Source organism: Nomascus leucogenys, chromosome 5 (assembly GCF_006542625.1).
Source record: "Nomascus leucogenys isolate Asia chromosome 5, Asia_NLE_v1, whole genome shotgun sequence".
Classification (NCBI taxonomy): Eukaryota; Metazoa; Chordata; class Mammalia; order Primates; family Hylobatidae; genus Nomascus; species Nomascus leucogenys.
In genome coordinates, this window is record NC_044385.1 from 43,650,649 (window position 1) to 43,673,964 (window position 23,316).

The 23,316-nt window shown below is 43.0% G+C and overlaps 1 protein-coding gene across 1 annotated transcript in view; it reads left to right on the forward strand.

Moving 5' to 3' along the window:
* The window catches only part of ROR1 (receptor tyrosine kinase like orphan receptor 1), a 416,741-nt gene extending 404,911 nt beyond the window's left edge, over window positions 1-11,830 (forward strand). The window contains exon 9 of the mRNA XM_003265179.3: window positions 7,781-11,830. Coding sequence (XP_003265227.2) covers window positions 7,781-9,208 — 1,428 coding nt within the window. The 3' untranslated portion in view covers window positions 9,209-11,830. The remainder of the gene's footprint in view (window positions 1-7,780) is intronic.
* Window positions 11,831-23,316: the final 11,486 nt, after the last annotated feature.

Genomic DNA, 23,316 nt, shown 5'->3' on the forward strand with positions numbered 1-23,316 from the left:
ATGCCCTCCCAAAAGTCCCCCAAATTCTCAACTCATTTCAGCATTAACTCAAAAGTCCACAGTCCAAAGTCTCATCCAAGACAAGGCAAGTCTCTTCTGCCTGTGAGCCTGCAAAATCAAAAGCAAGTTAGTTACTTCCCAGCTACAATGGGGATACAGGCATTGGGCAAATACAGCCATTCCAAATGGGAGAAATTGGCCAAAACAAAGGGGCTACAGGCCCCATGCAAGTGCAAAATCCAGCAGGGCAGTCAAATCTTAAAGCTCCAAAATGATCTCCTTTGACTCCATGTCTCACATCCAGGTGACTCTGATGCAAGCATACTTCAGACACCTCTGCCCCTGTGGCTTTGCAGGGTACATTTCCCCTCCTGGCTGCTTTCATGGGCTGGCGTTGAGTGTCTGGGACTTTTCCAGGCTCACAGTGCAAGCTGTTGGTGGGTCTACCATTCTGGGGTCTGGAGGACAGTGGCTCTCTTCTCACAGGTCCACTAGGCAGTGCCCCATTAGGGACTTGGTATGGGGGCTCCAACCCCACATTTCCCTTCTACACTGCCCTAGCAGAGGTTCTCCATGAGGGCCTCACCCCTGCAGCAAACTTCTGCCTGGGCATCCAGGCATTTCCATACATCCTCTGAAATCTAGGTGGAGATTCCCAAACCTGAATTCTTGACTTCTGTGCACCTGCAGGCTCAACACCACATGGAAGCTGCCAAGCCTTGGGACTTCCAACCTCTGAAGCCACAGCATGAGCTGTACCTTGACCCCTTTTAGTCACAGTTGGAGTGGCTGGGACACAGGGCACTAAGTACCTAGACTGCACACAGCAGAGGGACCCTGGGCCCAGCCCACAAAACCATTTTCTCCTCCTAAACCTCTGGATGATGGGAGGGGCTGCCAGTGAAGACCTCTGACATGCCTTGGAGACATTTTCCCCATTATCTTGGTGATTAACATTTAGCTCCTCATTACTTACGCAAATTTCTGCAGCCAGCTTGAATTTCTCCTCAGAGAATGGGATTTTATTTTCCATTGCATTGTCAGGCTGCAAATATTCCAAGGTTTTGTGCTGTTTTCCTTTTAAAACTGAATGTCTTTAACAACACCCAAATCACCTCTTGAATGCTTTGCTGCTTAGAAATTTCTTCCACCAGATACCCTCAATCATCTCTCTCAAGTTCAAAGTTCTACAAATCTCTAGGGCAGGGGAAAAATGCCGCCAGTCTCTTTGCTAAAACATAACAAGAGTCACCTTTGCTTCAGTTCCCAACAAGTTCCTCATCTCCATCTGAGACCACCTCAGCCTTGATTTCATTGTCCTTATCATCAGCATTTTGATCAAAGCCATTCAACAAGTCTCCAGAGAGTTCCAAACTTTCCCACATTTTCCTGTCTTCTTCTAAGCCCTCCAAACTGTTCCAACCTCTGCCTGTTACCCAGTTCCAAAGTCACTTCCACATTTTCGGATATCTTTTCAGCAGCACCCCACTCTACTGGTACCAATTTACAATATTAGTCCATTTTCACACTGCTGATAAAGACACACCTGAGACTGGGAAGAAAAAGAGGCTTAATGGACTTACAGTTCCACATGGCTGGGGGCGCCTCACAATCATGGCGGAAGGCAAGGAGGAGCAAGTCACATCTTACATGGATGGCAGCAGGCACAGAGAGAGCTTGTGCAGGGAAACTCCCCCTTATAGAACCACCAGATCTCATGAGACTTATTCACTGTCACAAGAACAGCATGGGAAAGATCTGCCCCCTGACTCAATTACCTCCCATCAGGTCCCTCCCACAACATGTGGGAATTCAAGATGAGATGTGAGTGGGGACACAGCCAAACCATATCATGAGTCAAGCACAAATGCCATGTGAAACCTGCTATTCTTCTGTAGACACTTGTGTCCGGCTAGAATCAGCTTCAAAAGAATAGCATAGATTTGAAAAAGGGCAGCAGTCAGTCTTGGGACATTAGAACATGAGGAATTAACTGGCCTTGAGTGAAAGGGACCACAGAGGGAGGTTTGGAGCTGACTTATGAATACGGGTCCTGTTTCAGCACCTACTGTTGTTAAAGCCCCATTTCTGTCCCAGAGAACCACCCTGGGCTCGATTCCCTGCACCCTAATGTAGCTCTGTTTTTTATCTGTGTGTCTACTTCAAGTTAGACTCAAAAGTAGAGCAATTATGTGACATTATGTTCAAGGCAAAAAGTGACAGAGCAGGCTTCATGTTGCATACAAATGTTGGCCGCCATCACAAAATCCTCACCTCATATCCTATGGTAATCACTTCCTTAAAGTAAGCAGGAAATAGGTTAGTAGTAGGCTGCTTCACCAGGAGTCATTTCAAATGTATTGTCACCTAAGGTATAACTTCCCAAAGATGGAAAGAGATAAAGCCACTGAGTCTGCTGTCTTTATCCATCTACAGCCACCAAGGTAATTACAGTTTTTAAAAACGCTACTCGTAGTTCATTGCTTTCATATCTAAAGTTAAGAGATCTAAAAGTTCCCCCACATCCCACTTAGCAGTCATCACTAAGGTGAAAAAAGCCACCAGTATCAGCCTGGTCTCTCTTATCAGCAGTTTAGAAAGTACTACAATTTTCCCATCTGACTCACATCTAAATGACTCGCATCTAAAATGTTTTCCCTTCATTTTCCTTCTGTAAAGAGCTCATTTAAACTCTAGTACTGTTGCTTTTCAAAAATTTCTAAAGAAAGAAGCATCTTGGAACAATGTATTAACTTCTGCATCAACTTTTATTTTATATAATAATTTTATATAATTTTTTAAAGGCAGATGTGTGTTTACTTTGAGAAGTAAAAATGTTAACATTGAAACTGAAAGCCTGTTTCAGTTTTAAGGTACTTAATTGCCTTACAGCATATAATAAACCGAGGCCATCTTGTCCTTCAACTAATGGAGGGAGTGATAAAGAGATAGGAGCCCGGGACCCTATTCGTTCCAGTTTTCCTTTGTACTTGGTTTACTTTGGCACCATGCCTCATGTGTATTTTACACTTCTTTACATTTTGTACATCCCTGTATGACAAATACTTGTCAAACAAAAACTAAACAGATTTATAACCCCTTAACTTGAAATGAGCCAAAATTGAACTGCCAAAACTTTATGACTTCATTTTCTTTCATAGTTTTCCACTACATTGGTTCAAACAGACAAACCCCATTTGAGGTCAAGCAGAGGTCATTTCACTTTCATTACTAAAATATAATTTACAATATGCCAGACCTAAACAAGTTTAGCCTAAAGGGTTTGTATAATATAAACCATCTGTTCCTCAACAATACAGCTAATTTCCTGCCATCACCGTACAGTCTACTGACTGCTTCTTTAAGGGTTTTTATGATTTTTTAACTAGTTCAGGATTTATGTAAAATTTGAAAATGAGTCTATAGTTAGGACTTATTTGTACCAAGTAACTTGAGCACCTTAAAAATGCAAATCACTATGGAAATTGTTCCCCTGAAACCAAGCTAGGAGCATTTTTTTTCTGGGCACTTCTTTCCTGGCAGCTGCACAGGTGTTCAAAGGGAAGATTTTGTGGACTCTGCCATTTTAGATGCTTTCCATGCCTCTTTGCAAAGCAAATCCCCCAAATTTAGTTTTCAGTAGCTCTAGTAAATGACTCCTTGGAGAAGACTTGGGATTATATGCTATATGGCCCACTGGATATTGGTGAGATAGGACAAGATATACTTTGGGGTAAAATCTACTTTGTTTCATGTGTCTGAACAGGGAGGAAGAACAATTATAATTCCATAGAGTGATCACATACTGAAGGCCAACCTCCTAGCTCTGTGAGGTGGCAGGCCTCAGACTGAGCCTCCAGAGACATTTGGCTTCAATCTGGGATCGCTGGCCAGCAGGCTTCTCTGGTTTCAAACAGAATGCTGTGGCCGAAAAACAGAGAGCCTTGGAGTTGCAAGTGTGGCTCTTTCAGCTCTCCTGAAAATTCTTGATACTTTCTTTAGCCCCTTTCTCCATCTGTAAAATAGCAAAATTAAGCGTTCTTTTTCCAAAGGCAAATATATGAGAATAAATTTGCTTACCTCAGTGGAGGGGAATGCAGCTGGCCTTCTTAGCCACGAAGCCCCAAGGCCATGTGTAGGGCTGGTGCCAAGGTCCTGTCCACCTCTTCCTCTTTTCCCACCTCCAGAAGTTTGGCTGGCTTTCTTCCTTTTCCCATCTGCTACCATCCACTCTTCTGCATGAGTTCTTGTTGCCTTCACCTTCATTCACATCTCAGAGGAGCCAGCCACAGGCCACTCAACTTTTTACCCACCCTCAAGCTCCAAAACAAATTCCCTGTCATTTTTAAAGCATTTTTTTTTAAACTAACAACTACAGGAGAACAGAGAAAGATTAACAGGAAGAAATTTAAACACTCTGGAACTACTTAAGGCTTAAATGGATCTAAATCATTTGCATTACTTTACTTCCTGGATGACTTTCCTAATAAGGATAATAAGAATGATTTAAAGACCACTTATTAGGTGGGAATTACGTTCATACATCGTTGTATTTAATTCCTACTGCAACAGCGCAAGCTAGATAGTACATTATTTCATAGATATGGAAACGGAGGTTCAGAAAAGTTAAGAAATTCACCCAAGGTCAGTGATTAATATTATAAGACCTATGCCACAAGATCATGGTGTTAAATAAGTTAACATTTGCTAAGTGCTTAGAACATTATCTGGCACAAAGTAAGTGTTATGTAAGTATTAACTATTACTAATAGAAAGCAGCAGATTCAAGATGCAAACCCAGATTTATAGGAGTCCAAAGCTCACGTAGTTTGACTTATACCATACTGCCTATGGATACGTTTCAAACAGTGAAGGAGGAGAGGGTATTGGGTTTCTAACTCCTCATTATACCCATCTAATATACCATGAGTTTACTTCCTAATTCCCATTTTCCACAAAGAAGTTTTAGTACTCAGTCCCTTAAACTTCTCTGTCTCCAAAAGCCTAGAGATGTTATTTTTGCCAAAAAGTAAGTGATATCTACTTTGCCATTCAAGGGACCTTCACCTAAACTGGATTTATTTACATCATTGGGAAAAGTTCTGATGGAAATTCCCAATCATAACATCAAGCAGGAAAAATTCACCTTGAGTTACTCTTGCCAGCAAAAGTAAAATCATCCGAGCACTACAAGACAAAAAAGTAGGGTTGGCTCAACTGGTTACCTTTCTCATCACCCACACCTTGCTCTCTCAAAGGAATTCTACAAGCTCCCACAAGAATACAGACCCTAAAAGCAAAAGGAAAAATGGTGGATAGACTTGTAATTGCAAAAGATATTTCCTAGTTCAGTAAGATGGGAAGATTGGCCTGTTTTTTTTAAAAAAATTAATTATTTAATTTTGAGCATTGTTAATATATTCACCTGGTTGAAAAATTTTAAAGCATAAAAAAGCATGAAGTGAAAAATCTCTTCCCTCTGCCCCCCTTTTTCTAGTTTCTACTTCCATACCCCTCATAATCACTGTTAACTATTTCCCAAGTATCCTTTCATAGTTTCTTTATGTTTATACAAAGAAATATATTTCACGTGTTCTTTTTCTCCTTCTCTCTTACACAAAAGCAGCACCCAGCATTAACTGTTCTATTGCTTTTTATTTTTAGCTGAGCAAAGGATTTTGCAGACCTTTCCATACCAGTACATACGAAATGTCCTCATTCTTTTTTTACAAATGTGGAATATTCTATTTACTAGCTCCACTGTAATTGATTTAATATGTTCTCTATAAGGACATGGAGGTCATTTGTAATATTTTGCTATTACAAACAATACTATATTGAATAGAACTAGATCAATAAGATTTAATTTACTGAAAGTTTAAAGCAACACATTACCATTACTTTCAGCACAAGTAAACTTTCTAAAACTCATTTTCAAATATAAACCTCACAAAATCTGCTTTGATAAACAAATAAGACCAATTTATAATGAGACAGATTATTTGCATAGAATAATTAATGTTCCAAAATCCCCAATCCCAATTTGTCCTTTTAAGTGGGTATTTTGCCGCAAGTTTATTTGCACTTACAATTAGGTTAGTGGGCATTTTGCCCTGGAAAATATCAGCCTGGAACAAATCTAATCATCATGAATTCTAAATTAGTAGAGTTTGGATAAGAGAACTTTTTTACCAAATAATCTAAACTGTTGTTTTAAACTCTGTACAGAGAGCTCTGGATTTCATATGTATTTCAACATTGTCAGTTTCAGTTAGAATTTTCAGGGTAGTATTCTTTTTTAAAAAATAAGGATTTGAAGGATGGGGATTATTTGAAAAATCAGTTGTATGTAAAATGCATTGTTTTTATTACTTTCTTTTCTAACAAATTAAATGAAACATCAGACTAAATTTGAGGTACATTTTAAAATAGTAAAACCATAGGACATTATAGACATTTACTTGCCAAGATCAAATGTCATGATTCAATACTTATTTTCATTGTGAGCTAGATGCCTTCACCTGTCTGTCTTAAGGTCAATTAATAAACAACCCACTTGCGAAGCCCTAGGGATATATGTTGGTATGAAGGGCAGTGCTTCCAATAAGCTTTCCCTTGAAATCTGGTTGTGAGGACAAAATACATGCATAAAAAGAACAGAAACATCAAGTTGATAACAATAACAAAAAGTTAAATAGTACTTACCATGGGCCAGACATAGGTCTGAGTACTTTACAAACATTAACTCATAGGCCTGAGTGCTTTACAAAATTAACTCATTAAAAGTTTGCAATAACATGGTAGTAAGTACAATTATTATCATCCCATTTTATAGATGAAGGAATTGAGGCACAAAGTCAAACGTTGTATCTGGGGTCACACAGCTGGTAAGTGGAGAAGGCAGGATTCCAACTCAGACTGTCTGGCTATGGAGGCCACGTGTGTAACCAGCCACCACACTGCTTTGTGTATGTGGTGGCATTCACAGTAAAGGCAAAAGAGTCTAGCAAAGAAATGACCATCGTGGGCAGGGAAGGTTTTGCGGGAAGTGGGGCCTGAAACAACCTTTTTAGAAAAGAAAGGATTTAATCAATGGAGAAGACCGCATTTCACACCTTCCCATCTTTATTGTAAGTACTTCAGAAGGGCAATCTTTTGGTTTCTCTTTTAGCACAATAAATATTCTAAGAATGGCAGAACATTGGAGGAACAAAAGTATTAGGCAAGAATGTAAATGGTTTCAGGAGTAGACATCGAGAAAACCATTTAACTAAAGTGATGCCACCACATAGAGAAGTAGCAAGGGATCATGTCAGGAAAGTGAGTTAGGACCAGATTACAAATGCTCTGAGCACCATGCTGTAGCCTCTGTGGTAGTGATTCTGACACCCTAATCTTCACAGAAACCACTGGGGTCTTGTTAAATACACATGCTGATTCAGTAGGTCTGAGGTGGGCCCGAGAGTCTGCATTTGCAGTAAGTTTGGGTGATGCTGATGTTGCTGGTCCCCAGACCACAGTTTGAGTACCAAGACTCTAGACAACAGCAAAAAACCATTTTGTGGCTCGGTTGAGGGAAAGGGATAGGGTAGTGATGGAAAGTTGCCTATGGCACCTCCCCTGAGTTGCAGCCAACGATTTGAAAGATATATAGACCTACAATATTTTATTTAATTTGTTTATAGAACCTTTTTCTATATGCCCCATCCCTCCTTTCGGATGCAAAGCTGTCTTGCCTGAAGATAAGTTTTAAACCACCTTTTTCCTCTCTTTCATACAGAGCAAGGCTAAAGAGCTGCCTCTTTCTGCTGTACGCTTTATGGAAGAATTGGGTGAGTGTGCCTTTGGAAAAATCTATAAAGGCCATCTCTATCTCCCAGGCATGGACCACGCTCAGCTGGTTGCTATCAAGACCTTGAAAGACTATAACAACCCCCAGCAATGGACAGAATTTCAACAAGAAGCCTCCCTAATGGCAGAACTGCACCACCCCAATGTTGTCTGCCTTCTAGGTGCCGTCACTCAGGAACAACCTGTGTGCATGCTTTTTGAGTATATGAATCAGGGAGATCTCCATGAGTTCCTCATCATGCGATCCCCACACTCTGATGTTGGCTGCAGCAGTGATGAAGATGGGACTGTGAAATCCAGCCTGGACCACGGAGATTTTCTGCACATTGCAATTCAGATTGCAGCTGGCATGGAATACCTGTCTAGTCACTTCTTTGTCCACAAGGACCTTGCAGCTCGCAATATTTTAATCGGAGAGCAACTTCATGTAAAGATTTCAGACTTGGGGCTCTCCAGAGAAATTTACTCCGCTGATTACTACAGGGTCCAGAGTAAATCCTTGCTGCCCATTCGCTGGATGCCCCCTGAAGCCATCATGTATGGCAAATTCTCTTCTGATTCAGATATCTGGTCCTTTGGGGTTGTCTTGTGGGAGATTTTCAGTTTTGGACTCCAGCCATATTATGGATTCAGTAACCAGGAAGTGATTGAGATGGTGAGAAAACGGCAGCTCTTACCATGCTCTGAAGACTGCCCACCCAGAATGTACAGCCTCATGACAGAGTGCTGGAATGAGATTCCTTCCAGGAGACCAAGATTTAAAGATATTCACGTCCGGCTTCGGTCCTGGGAGGGACTCTCAAGTCACACGAGCTCTACTACTCCTTCAGGGGGAAATGCCACCACACAGACAACCTCCCTCAGTGCCAGCCCAGTGAGTAATCTCAGTAACCCCAGATATCCTAATTACATGTTCCCAAGCCAGGGTATTACACCACAGGGCCAGATTGCTGGTTTCATTGGCCCGCCAATACCTCAGAACCAGCGATTCATTCCCATCAATGGATACCCAATACCTCCTGGATATGCAGCGTTTCCAGCTGCCCACTACCAGCCAACAGGTCCTCCCAGAGTGATTCAGCACTGCCCGCCTCCCAAGAGTCGGTCCCCAAGCAGTGCCAGTGGGTCGACTAGCACTGGCCATGTGACTAGCTTGCCCTCATCAGGATCCAATCAGGAAGCAAATATTCCTTTACTACCACACATGTCAATTCCAAATCATCCTGGTGGAATGGGTATCACCGTTTTTGGCAACAAATCTCAAAAACCCTACAAAATTGACTCAAAGCAAGCATCTTTACTAGGAGACGCCAATATTCATGGACACACCGAATCTATGATTTCTGCAGAACTGTAAAATGCACAGCTTTTGTAAATGTGGTATACAGGACAAACTAGACGGCCGTGGAAAAGATTTATATTCAAATGTTTTTATTAAAGTAAGGTTCTCATTTAGCAGACATCACAACAAGTATCTTCTGTGAAGTTTGACTGTGTCTTACCAAGCAGGACAGACACTAGGCCAGAAAAACAAACAAACAAACAAAAACATTGTGGGATGTGCACTCCGTTGGAGTGCATGACATGGCATTGGGATTGGAACATGTGGTTTCAAGCACTGAAAGCTGCAAACCAGTGAAGAGGAAAAGAACCTTGTGATTAAATATAAAACCAAAAGTCAAACGGTGCTTTGTGTTTTAGCCTTCAGTCACCATGACTGGTCTCTCCCCCAGATGTATATATACCATAGCATTTGTCTACCTGCTGTCTTTTCTTCAGGACAGATGTTCAGGAATTATATTGATTGAATTTAGACTCTGTGCATGTTCTTATGGAAATGATGTTCAGAATCAATGAAGAAACTTCAGTCCAAATTTGAAACCCTGGAGGGAAATGAGCCATAAGACGAGTGTAACAAGCCCTGAAGCCTTCTATGTCGTTGTGCTTCTTTGGGAAGGTGTAGAGTGTGCCTTTTTGTGAATCCTCCTCTGATCATGAGGGTCTTTCCCACAGTTTCTCACAGTGTGTTTACACTGCCCTTGGAATAACACAGCGCATCAGACCATAAGAAGGCTAGATGTGGATGCTAGAATTGATTGTTGGTTGATAGTTCTCTTTGCTGGATTAGGAATGAGGCACCAAAAGAAGCACAGCCAGGAAAATGGCCCCACAGCCTAGATCAGCATCTGTGGGAAAGGAAAAAGGGTTCCCATGGGGACAGCCCCCATAGGAGTTTTCTGGAACCAGTAACACTGAAAAATAAGTGTGTGGCTACAGATGAGCACACTCACCCAGTACAACTCCCTGTTTACAAGTTGTCCGAGGCATTGGAGTGCTTATGGTCAATGGACTCTGGGGAAGTAGGAAACTCCATCATGATACCAATGTCTAGTAATTTTAAAGTTTCTCTCCCTTTTTTTCTGTGCTGGAAATGTCCACAGATTTGATTCCCGCCCCAAGAATTACAACAATTTATTCATACAGTTAGTTGGAATCCAAAGGCAATTAATTCTATTTTGCAAAATATGATGGTCTTCCTAAAAAACAAGTACTGAGTTCTCATTTCAAAAGTTACCAAGAACTGAATTCTTTAAACTAGCAAACAGAAGCAACATGACCATTTTCGCCTTAGTGGGAGGTTTCAAATGTGCAGCTCATGGCATTTACCTGCCAACCATCTTTTGCCAAGTTTAGAATTCTTATGCGTTTCAAGTTCTATATAGAACGTAATTTTACTTTTGATTTTTCTCTTGTTAAAAAAAACTCCTTTATTCTAAGAACAATGTCTCAAAGTCTCATTTTTAAAGGTATAAGAGACTTGTAAAGAGACTTACAGGATATAAAAGTAATTCCTGGAAATGATATTTGATGAGGAGAATATAAGAGAATTAAAAACACATTGATGTTTTCATTTTTTAAAAATACAACTAGCATGAGAAATCAAGAAAATATGTTTGCCAAAATGCATTGCAATTTTCCCAAACCTGAGTCTTCAAATAACAAACATGAACTTAACAGGTACTGTGAACTCGAAGAATTGGTTATATCCAGATTTCTGGGAGATAAATTAAGACATATTTTTGTGGCATAAATAAGCTGATTCAGAAGTTACATTTCTTAACTTTAGGTGGAGGAGAATATTTGTATCCTTTTGTTGCTATGCAACTGTTTAATGATGAAGCTTCAAACCACAGTTTTGTATATCCTATGACAATCAGTTGTTTTCCAAGAATATTTATTATTTTAAGTACACAATTTCAGTGAATCTGAGTTTTTCTAGGAGTCCCTTAAAGGGAAATTAGCATTCCATGAGCCAGTAAAATACCTACTCTGGTAAAACATTATTATGGTTAAAAAGTAAATTCAAGTTAGTTTTTTATAAAGAACTATAACATTTATTTTAAACATTTTATAATAACTGAAAACATTAAAGTGAGCAAATGAAATTTCAAAACCACTTGTAATAATGTATTTTATAATCGCACTGTGATACTATATAACACAGTCTCTTTTGTATTAAAATAGTATTTTTTTCACAAACTGAAAAATATCTTTTCCTTTGTTGACAATGTTTTGTAAGATGACTTTATTTTCAGATCTTTTTCTCCTTTTTTGCACAAAACTATGCTTATGGTTTGTGTCACAGAAGTGAAAATATATCTGCATTTTTATATTTGGTCTGTTTTTCTTGTTTCCTTTGTTTTTAACTTGATATAGATTTTCTTCAAATATATAATGGCAATTTTCAGATATCTCACCCTACCATATCTTTCCTTATTTTCACTGCATGCATTTAATCACTGTATTACTTAATGTTTGATTTGTTATTATGGGCATTTCAAATAGACAAGCATTGAATTGTAATGACAAAAAGGCTATTTTATATTAAGGATATATGCATCTGTATTTCACACACCAGAGATGATATTAAACACTGATTATTTTATGCTGCTGTTTATTAAAAATGTTTACTATAAAATATTATTTCCTGAATATTGCTGTCATAGAGGTATTTGGGGATTTTAATATTTACATTTTATAGAAAGAGGAATCACAATTCCTATTTGCTGTTATTTCATTAAAATTTTTTTTTTCAGTAGGCTTTTAAAACAGACTTGGGCATTATTTTGCTAACAACCATAGGTGGAGAGGGGAATCCTAGTGATTTCATAACTGAATACTACCCACCTATATATGTCGAGCTTTGAATTTTTAAAATCAAAATAATATATTGAATAGTTACAACCAATGGAATACAAAAAATATTTGATTTTAAGAATACAGTTGCATCATTTTCTGCCTTGATGTTTCCATATAACCTTAGATATCAAAAGTCACCTCTTTGGACTCTAAAGAAGAAGAGGCTGTGTACATCTTATCATGTCCAACTTAGCTTCCAACCATATTGATAAAATAAATGTGGCCATTTAATTGTCACAACTTATCTTTATGACCTTATTTGCCCAAAAGAAAGAGTTCCTCATGTGGCAATTAATACACACGATCAAGGAAAATGAGTACCATTATGAAAGTTCAAAGAAGTTGTCCAGGCCGGGCGCGGTGGCTCACGCTCGTAATCCCAGCACTTTGGGAGGCCGAGGCGGGCGGATCACGAGGTCAGGAGATTGAGACCACGGTGAAACCCCATCTCTACTAAAAATACAAAAAAATTAGCCGGGCGTGGTGGCGGGTGCCTGTAGTCCCAGCTACTCGGAGAGGCTGAGGCAGGAGAATGGCGTGAACCCGGGAGGCGGAGCTTGCAGTGAGCTGAGATTGCGCCACCGCACTCCAGCCTGGGCGACAGAGCGAGACTCCGTCTCAAAAAAAAAAAAAAAAAAAAAGTTGTCCATATCTGCTATTTAACACAGAAAGGAATACAATAAAACCTTCAGGGCCTTATCCATCTGTTTTAGGTACAGCTCTTGTCACCACCTCAACAATCAAACTCGATAAAGCAATCCCTTCACATGGCAGTGAGATCCGTGTCAGACTGGGTTTCTCCCTCTCACTTGAATTCCTCAGCCTGCCTTTTACTCCCATTTCCTTCTTTTATCTCCCAGCTCTTGACCCTCCCACCATCCTCAATCCCTTCGACTCTGAAATTCCCTTAATTCCCTAATCACCAACATCTGCAAACTCCTAGCATCACCTTCCCATAATGCCTACTACAATACTGAATAAAGAGGAGCTCTTTTATCCACACATCTTCAAAGATGATTACCTTTCCCAGTAGTTCTCAAAGTGTGGTTCCCAGAGCAAAGAAACAGCGGCACCCTGGAACTGGTTAGAAATGCAAATTATCAACTCCCACTTTGACGTACTAAATCAAGGGATCCACGGGAGATATTAGGGGTGAAGTTCATCCTCTTAATTTAGACAGCATTTTTTTTTTTTCAGCTAATAGCTCAAATGCTAAAGAGGAAATTCTGGGGATGAGACCCAGAAATTTGTGTTTTAGCAAGCCTCACATGATTCTGATATACTCTAAAGATCAAGAACTGACCTAATTTAAAGGCATGGGGGTGGGTGATCATTACATTCTTTTGTTTGTTTGTTTGTTTGTTTGAAACGGAGTCTCGCTCTGTCGCCCAGGCTGGAGTGCAGGAGCGCCATCTCGGCTCACTGCAAGCTCTGCCTCCCGGGTTCACGCCATTCTCCTGCCTCAGCCTCCCGAGTAGCTGGGACTACAGGTGCCCGCCACCGTGCCCGGCTAATTTTTTATATTTTTAGTAGAGATGGGGTGTCACCGTGTTAGCCATGATGGTCTCAATCTCCTGACCTTGTGATCTGCCCACCTCAGCCTCCCAAAGTGCTGGGATTACAGGCGTGAGACACCGCGCCCAGCCGATCATTGCATTTTTAGTAATGTGCACATAAGCATTTAATAACATTTTAGCCCCTTTATTCCCCTTAAAGAAAATCAAGTTTTACTGTAAAATTCAGCACTAAAAGCTGTTTGTGTTAGCGATTTGACAATTAGCTACATTTTTTGAAGTTGTTCCCTTGGATCGAAAACTGACAATATGTAGTCTTTGTCAAGAAGATATTCCTCGTCCAGTTCACCTGAGACCTAAATTCTTGGATAGTGGCCAAATGCTTTTTCCTTCATATGGACAAACTCAAAGAAGTTGGTCTCTTAGTACGCGTTTTTTGACCCTTGAACTGATGATTGACAAAACAAAACAAAACAAAAATCCCTTCTATGTTGCAACTTAACAAAGTTAAGATCAAGGATAGGCTGGTCTTTGGGAGGAGGGACAGGCTCAGCCCTAGTAAGCATCAAGCAGGAAGCTGCTGCAGGGGCTCCCCTCCCTCCCTTGCACTTCCTGTGATGCCCTGACCCAGCTAGCTGGTTGCAGACACCTGTGGCTTGTTCTGCTGTTTTCCTTGGCCAGCTGGAATCCATCATCGGTCCCTGGCTGGCCATAAGTGCTCTTCTGCCTGGACTTTGCTCTCCTCTGCCTTTAAAGGACTGAAAGCTCTGAGGAAGGACAGAAAGAGGGATCCATGGGAGGTTCTGGGGTGCAGTTCATACTCTTCTTAATTTATACGCACTTTTTTTCAGCCAGCAGCTCTAATGCTAAAGAGGAAGTGCCAGATTAGAGGAGAAGGAACAAGGGAGCACACACAAGAAAGGGTTTCTGCAGCCAAAATATGATGGCACTGAAGTTTGTTACCATAAATGCCAATGGTAATAGGACACTGTTAGCTGAAGAAAAGGAGAGTCTTACGAACCATCAACGCACTCAAGGTCAATGTAATCCTCTGGGAAATTAGGCTGGGAAGGCTTAAAAATATAGACATATAGAGGGGGAAGGTCTGCTGACATATTTATGACTAGTTGAATCTTAAGCACGTAAGAATTGCTTACTCACAAATGAGTACCATAACATTTGCTGACCGGGATTGGCAAGATGCCTTACCAAATGACTATGTTAGTAAACACAGTCATGCATTACTTAACGAAGGGGATACATTCTGAGAAATGTCCTTAGGTGATTTCATCACTGTGCAAACATGGTGTACAATTACACACACTTAGATGGTACAGCCTACTACAAACCTAGGCTATATAGAGTATGGCCTACTGCTCCCAAGCTACAAACCTGTACAGCATGTTACAGTACTGAATACTGTAGGCAATTGTAATACAATGGCAAGTATTTGTGAATCTAAGCACTTATCATGAATGGAGCTTGTAAAACTGGAAGTTGCTCTGGGTGAGTCAGTGAGTGAGTGGTGGGTGAAGTGGTGGGTATTGTACACTATTGTAGACTTTATAAACACTGTACACTTAAACTACACTAAATTTATCTAAAAATTCTTCAATCATAAATTAACCTTTTGATTTATGAACTTTGTATTTTAACTTTTTGACTCTTGTAATAACACTTAGCTTCAAACACGTACAGTTGCACAGAAATATTTTCTTTATAAGCTTTTTTCTATTTTTAATTTTTTAAATTGACTTTTTAAACTTTTTTGTTAAAAACTGAGATACAAACAGACACTAGCCTAGGCCTACACAGGATTAGGATCATCAGTATCACTGTCTTCCACCCCCACATCTTGTCCCACTGGAAGGTCTTCAAGGACAATAGCACACATGGAGCTGTCATCTCCTATAACAGTGACTTCTTCTGGAATACCTCCTGAGGGATCTGCCTGAGGCTATTTACAGTTAACTTTTTTTTTTTAATAAGTAGAAGGAGTACAATCTAAAATAACAATCAAAAGTATAGTACAGCAGGTACATAAGCCACTAACAGAGTTGTTTATTATTATCAAGTATTATGTACTATACATTATTGTATGTGCCATACTTTTATGCAACTGGCAGCACAGTACATTTGTTTACACCAGCATCACCACAAACGTGAGTAATGCATTGCACTCACAATGTTGTGACGGCTATGACATCACTAGGTGATAGGAATTTTTCAGCTCCATTAGTATCTTTTGGGACTACCGTTTTAAATGTGGCCTGTTGTTGACTGGAATGTCATGATTCTGTGTGTTACTGAACTGAATTCTTATCTAACAATGCTTAAGAGAAAGGCTCCTCTTTAAAATTAGATGGGACGTTACTTACACTTTGAAAAAGGACAATATCTTGACATCCTGAAATAAAGATAATTCAGAGAATATTCAATTTGAAGGAAAGCAGTTTTAAATGTCACTCTTCATGGACTTGTGCTCCCAACTGTAAATCCAAACAGACACAAAACAACAGAACTAGCTACACAAAGCCATAGATTAATGCTTAAGCTTTGCCCAACCGAACAGGCATATGGACCTTGCATCAGAAACAGGTCCACGACAGACCCCATCCCATGGCAGGTGCTCCTTACCTACTGCAATCCTTGGGCATTAGAAAAAAATTAGTCCAGTTATCATTTGTGCCCATTTTAACACAATTCCCTGAAAGGTGTCTTTTGGGTCTACACGCATTAAAATCACTTAAAAGGGACTGAAACTCCCTAATGGCATAACCTAGGTAGTTTACCAAGAGTCAGTCTAATAAGACTAAAACTATTATTCAGACAAAAAGACAGTTTAGGACTTATTTTTCTTTCCAGAATTCACTGGAATTGATTTTAACTGATCGATTCAAACAGATCAATTCCAAATTGGCCAATATTGATTGTATTGGTCAGCTTGGCTGCAGTAATAAACAACTCCAAAATCTCAGCAGCTTGCCTTTCAAGAGCAAATGGTTATTTCTCACTCATGTCTATCAGCAGCCCAGGTAGGTCTGCTGCAGTGGCCCTGTCTCCAGGTCTCTGAAGGACAAAGTGTTCTCATGACAGAGGGAAACAGCAAGAGGCAGAACTGAAACACAATCACTCAAAAACTTCTGTGCAGACAAGTCAGATGTCACATCCTCTCGGTCAACACAAATTCTGAAGCCAAACCTGACTGCAGGACATGGACATATCTCCACCTGCGGAGAGGTACAGCCAGTTGCATATTCATAAGCAGGAATATAGAATCTTCTTGCAGGGAAGGAAGTGAATAGTTGGGAACAATAATACAATCCCCCAGGCAGCTGAATCCCTGAGTGAATAGAGGCTGTGTAGCAAACCCAGGTGGAAGGGAAATGGCTGTGCTTTAGTCAGGAGTAGGTTGAGGCAGCCTTCCGGTACAGCATGACTCAGCAGGTTTGGAGCACAGGTGCACAACCCCGCATGTTACGTGAGGCACATTAGGTGATCACCCATGTGAGCTCGTGCTTGGCTCAGAGCCACTATTGTCTGTAAAATGTATAATTACCCTGCTAATGCCATACATACAGCTCACTCATGCCCAGAGAGAGAGTAAAGCCATGTCGAAACTGTCTAAAATTCCTTGAGTGTTTTTCCAGCTACCTGCCACTCACCCACCAACTCCCCTCAGACTTCAGTTAGAACCTGGTAGTTGGCGTCACAAACAGGATCCTGAGCTGAGTGAGCCTTTTGTCCCCCCAATTCTGGGTCGGCCATGTGGCCGCAACATGGGTTGTGGTACCCAGTGGCAGCTGTGCTGCTCAGACAGGCTCCGGTGGAAACCTGGGTGGCAGTAGATGGGTCAGCATGGAGAAGGTGCTGAAGAGTGGAAGCGCAGAACACCAAGAAAAAGCAAGCTTTTGCCCGCAGAGTTGGATGGGCATTTTTGACTGTGCTACGAGAAGTACACGCCCAGTCCCTGAGGGATGCAGCACAGGTAAGGGCCCTCCAGGCACAGGCGGGGCACCTAACACCCAGCTACACAGCTCAGAAACAGAGTTAGAAGCTACCATGAATGGGGACTTCTAGGTGCAGGCGGGGCACTTGGAGGCCGGCTACAGAGCTTGGAAAAGTAATTAAAGGCTGCTGTGAATCCAGGCCTGGGTCTGTTGTCTCGGCTGGAGACCCCCCCACTTAGTCTGATACCCAGGAGGAAGAACCTCCGTTGTGGGCTTGCCCAGTTGTTCATCAGAAGGTAGATCATGAAGAGCCATTGCGGCCCCAAGGGCAGGCTCAGAGACCCCCCACCGTAAAGCAACATACTTCATATACTGCCTGTACCCCAACTGAGTTGTGGGAATTAGGCAAGCAGTGCCACAGCATCCAGGGCAAACTCTGCCTACATAGATGCTTTGTTTGTGGAACGAGGGAGCAGGTAGTATCTCCTATTCCACGTCTGAGATGGAAAAGCTGGTCTCTATCACGACTCACCCCTCCCTCTATCAGCAGCTGCAAGTAAGTAGGTGGTTGGCACAAGGGCAAGGTGACCACACCCTGACTGAGTGGCTAAGGGCAGCCATATGGACGGTATGGAATGATGCCAGTGAAATACCGAAAACCATGAGTAAATGGCAGTCATATACCGATTTGGTGCAAGTCATCTGGGAGATGGGTATGCAGCAGGCTATGTTTGGCCTGAATACCTAGGGGCCAGATGATGAATGTTTCAGCTCCCACATGAGGGATCTCATATTGGGTTCTGCCCCGCTGAGTGCCTTTCGCTTCCTAGCTGCTGTCCTCACCTGGTACATAGGGCGCAGCATACATGAAGTGACCACTGCTATGGCAGCTCTCAGGCAAGCTGAAGGCCCTCCACAGGACTGAGGAGTCTGTGCCATAAAGAAGGGGAAGATGCTCCGCCTGAAGGGCGCCCCGCCATTGGAGAAAAGGGGGCCCCAATGAGTGACACGCTCACAGATGTGGATAGATTTGATTCTGGCCAGGGTTGACTGAGGGAAGATCCATAAGCAGCCCAATGAAGGACTCTTAACTTTGTGGAGACAGTTGTCTCCAGAGCAGCAATTCCAGAAAATGTCCAAGGGGGAGAAGGACATTGCCCGTGACCCATCCCTACCCAGGTGCTTCAGCTTAAAGACTAGTTGCTGCAGCCAGGCAGAAATGAAGAGCCTTTTCTCTTCGATTAGGGAACCGGCCAAGGTGCCCAGCCTGGGAGGACACCAAACAACCAGAGGCCACATATGGAATTAGCGATCCACTGTACAGTGGGTGCCAGCACTGGTGGATACTGGCGCAGATGGCAGCCTTGTTTATGGGAACCCGAATAAGTCTCTGGGCAAACCTGCTTACATTGATGGTTATGGAGGCCGGTCAGTGAAAGTGAAACCTGTATCTCTGCACCTTGGCATTGGCCGTTTGGCTCTCTGTTTACATACTGTGTATATCTCTCCCGCATCTGGATACATTCTGGGGGTGGACGTTTTACATGGCCTGGGGTTACAAAGTATGGCCGTGGAATTCAGGCTCCGAGTGCATGTGGTGAAGCCGGTGCTGCGTGGACATATGCATCATCAGCCTCAGGTCCTACCACAACCCCGATGGGTTACTTCCACCCGTCAATACCGTTTGCTGAGTGGGCATACAGAGAGAACTGAGACAATTAAAATGCGGGAGGAGGTGCAGATAGTGAGTGGCACCCATAGCCCCTACAATTCTCCAGTGTGGCCAGTTAAAAAGCCTGATGGAACTTGGCAGATGGCGGTGGACTATCAGGAACTGAATAAATTAACACCCCCTTTGCATGCAGCTGTACCGCCAATCATGGATTTGATGGACCATTTGACGATGGAACTGGGACAGTACCACTATGCAGTGGACTTGGCCAATGCATTTTTCTCCATAGAAATCGCTCCAGAGAACCAGGAACAGTTTCACCTTCACATGGAAAGGGCAACAGTGGACTTTTACAGTGTTGCCACAGGGCTATGTGCATAGTCTCACCATATATCATGGTCTAGTTGCCACGGATTTAGCCACCTGACAGTGTCAGAAGGGGCCTGCCTATTGCATTACATTACTGATACTAGGTTAACCTCTGATTCTCTTGCAGATTTAGAAGTGGTGATGCCCCTCTTGCAGCAACATTTGACAGCATGCAGTTGGGCTGTCAATGAATCCAAGGCCCAAGGGCCTGGATCATCTGCCAAATTCTTGGGAGTTATCTGGTTGGGTAAGACAAAGGCCATCACAGAGGCTATTATTGGTAAGATTCAGGCATATCCCTGGCCCACCATGGTGAAGCAGCTGTAAACTTTTGTAGGACATTGTTGTGGGATATTGTTGGACATCTGTGCCCCATTTAGCTCAAATGATAAAACTGTTGCATGGTTAACAAAAAACGGACCTACTTGGGATTGGGATGATGCAGCTGAGACCACCTTCCTGGCAGCCAAATGGGCTATTCAGCAGGCACGAGCCCTACGGGTAGTTGACCAGGGGTGCCTGTTTGAGCTGGGTGTGGATGTGACCACAGATGGCTTCGGCTGGGGCCTCTGGCAGTGCACAGAGCGCTTGAGAACGCCAGTAGGCTTTTAGTCCCAACTATGGAAGGGAGCTGAGCTCTGGTATTCCTTGATAAAGAAACAGTTAGCAGCTGTGTATGCCGCCCTTCAGGCTTGTGAGAGTGTGACAGGACTGGCTGCAGTCATCATGCAGATAACTTACCCAATAGCAGGATGGGTACATTCATGGGTAATGACCTCCCGGACTGGGATGGCACAGACGTCCACTTTGCCAAAGTAGGGCGCCTACTTGGAGCAGTGGAGTACGCTGAGTACAAGTCCTTTAGTAGCAGAATTGCAAGAGGTCTTGGAACCTGAACCTGTAGTCCTAATGTAAGATAAGGCCATGGGGCCTGAGGCGCCCCTAGAGCCTGAGCCTTCACTGTTTAAGGAAGGGTGTCCCCCATTCCCAATGGGGCATGGTACACAGATGGGTCTAGCTGAGGTGCTACTGCTGCCTGGACTGCTGTTACAGTCCAACCTGGTACTGACACCTTATGGTTTGAAATCAGGTATGGACAAAGTAGCCAATGGGGTGAACTTAGAGTAGTATGGATGGTGATCACCAAGGAGGTGACACCTGTAGTAATCTGTATCAGTAGCTGGGCAGTCTATCGAGGCTTAACCTTATGGTTAACTACCTGGAAAATACAGAAGGGGTTAGTCAGCCACTGACCCATTTGGGGCCAAGTCATGTGGCAAGACCTTCGGGAAATGGGTCATCAGAAAGAGGTAACTATTTATCATGTATCAGGCCATATGCCTTTCGCTACCCCCGGCAATGATGAGGCAGATGCCTTGGTTAAAGTCCGATGGTTAGTCGGCACCTACACGAGATGTGGCCTTGTGGCTACACTGGAAACTGGGACATGCTGGGGGTAAACTGATGCAATGGGTCAATAAGCATTGGGGTCTATTCCTGCCCAAGCAAGACATTTAGGAGGCTTGTCAGAAATGCCCGGCATGTGCTCAGGCATACCCTAAATGGAGGCAAGGGCCCAATGTTACACAACAAACGACAATAGGGTGAGTGCCCTTAACCAGGTGGCAAGTAGATTACATTAGGCCGCTGCTGAAGTTACAAGGGTATATGCATGTGTTAACAGCTGTGGACATAGTCACGAGCCTGTTGTTCACCTACCCTTGCAGATTGGCCAACCGACAGAACACCATCCAGGCCCTGCAACACTTATGTGCCCTGTATGATCGCCCTCTGGCTGTTGAGAGTGATAAGGGAACACATATCACTGGACAACAGGCACAAAAATGGGCATAACAAAGGGACATAAAGTGGGGATTCCATGTACTATATAACCCGCAAGCTGCACATATAATTGAGTGGTATAAGAGGCTCTTAAAGAATGGGTTATGCTTGCATGTCACACCCCTGTCTTTGTGGGGCTGGAGTTCCAGGCTGGACCTGGTACTTCAAACCTTGAGTGAACAGCCACAGAAAGTTGGCCCAGCCCTAGTGGAGGCTTTGTGACACTGGGTCGCCCTCCCCATCCGGTTGCAGATACATACCAAGGATGACCTCCTCCAACCAGGTAGGGGGATGAACGGTAACCTGTTTTTACCAGCCCCAATGCCCTTGAAGGCAGGGGATCAGAAAACCTGGCTATGGCCATGGACCCTCCAAGCCCCCCACTGCCAGTGGTTGTCCATCGTAGCTCCCTGGGGGTAGGGCATACACTATGAATTGCATATCACTCCTTGGGTATTCAATACATGGCCTCCGCAGTTGACTGTTTGTAGGGGAATGGCCAGGGAAGGAACCCTCCTCCAGGGAATATATGTATTGCTTGTGTGACCTATTATGAGTTCCCCCATGACTTTGGCACAGATAGAGGACTCAAAAGAACCATGGGGAGCTGAGAAGGTGTGGTACCATTGCCCAGGGCAAAATCCCTTGGTGACTGCATTGTTATCCAGGGATGAAAGGTTAGCCTGTATTTTGCTTGGGAGATGTGATTTACCTCTGTTAGTACCTGTGCCTGCTCTGTCATTTCAACCATAGGTTAACATGCTCCAACTGCATTGTGAACTGGGCCCACATGTAGGCTGAGGTGACCAATATTTCCAACTGTTGGCTCTGCACCACTCTTCCAGCAGCAGTTGCGGACAGCTTGCCTTGGCACATGCATTCAGCATCTGCAGAGAACTGGACATGGCTGGAGACTTGGGGTCTCATGGCTGACACCTGGAGTACAATGCAGCAAGCTTTGGACAAAAGACACTGCAAGACCCATGGCACACCTACCCCTGGCTGGCCCGTAGCGTTTATGATGGGTGGGGTTGGCTAGTGGGGGAACATGTAGTACCGCTAGCCCAGGCACTGCGGTGCATAGAGCAACATTGGGGTAACACCACTGTGGGATGAGTACCTATCATGGCCTGTGTAAACATAATACATGTCACTCCACTGAAGTTATGGTGGGCATTCCTGGGCTCTGGCCTATGCTTGGCCCTAACAGTCATAAGTAGCATAACTGGGATCCTAGTGGTGAGCTGTTGCTCTCTGTATTGTTGTTGTGAGCTATGGATTCAGGGCTCTGCCCAATGGGCATGTGTCCCTGTCCAGAGGATGCCCTCAGCCTAGGGGGTGGAGTGCAAGGGAAATGGCTGTGCTTTATTCAGAAATAGACCGAGGCGGCCTTCTAGTGCAGCATGACTCAGTGGCTTTGGAGCGCAGGCGTACAACCCTGCACATTATGTAACCACACCACATAAGGCATATTAGGTGATCACCCATGTGAGCTTGTGCTTGGCTTGGAGGGACTATTGTCTGTAAAACATGTAATTACCCTGCTAATGCTGTATATATGGCTCATTTGTGCCCAGAGAGAGAGTAAAGCCATGTCAAAACTGTCTACAATTCCTCAAGTGTTTTTCCAGCTACCCACCACTCACCCACTGACTCCCCTTGGACCTCAGTTAGAACCTGACACTAGGGCACCCATGTCCTTCTCTTTCCTCAAATTCATGGCGGACATCACCAATTGGTGTTCTTCCCAACTGAACTCAGATTTAGCCTTAAAATTTTCAACATATTTGCCTGTACAACCTACCACTCAGAAATGGCACTAGAAATAAAACTTGTTAGCCATCCCTGTGCTGGGGCAATAGTTGTCAAACCAGGTTATTATCACAATTGTCTGGGGGAGAACCTAAAAATTATAACT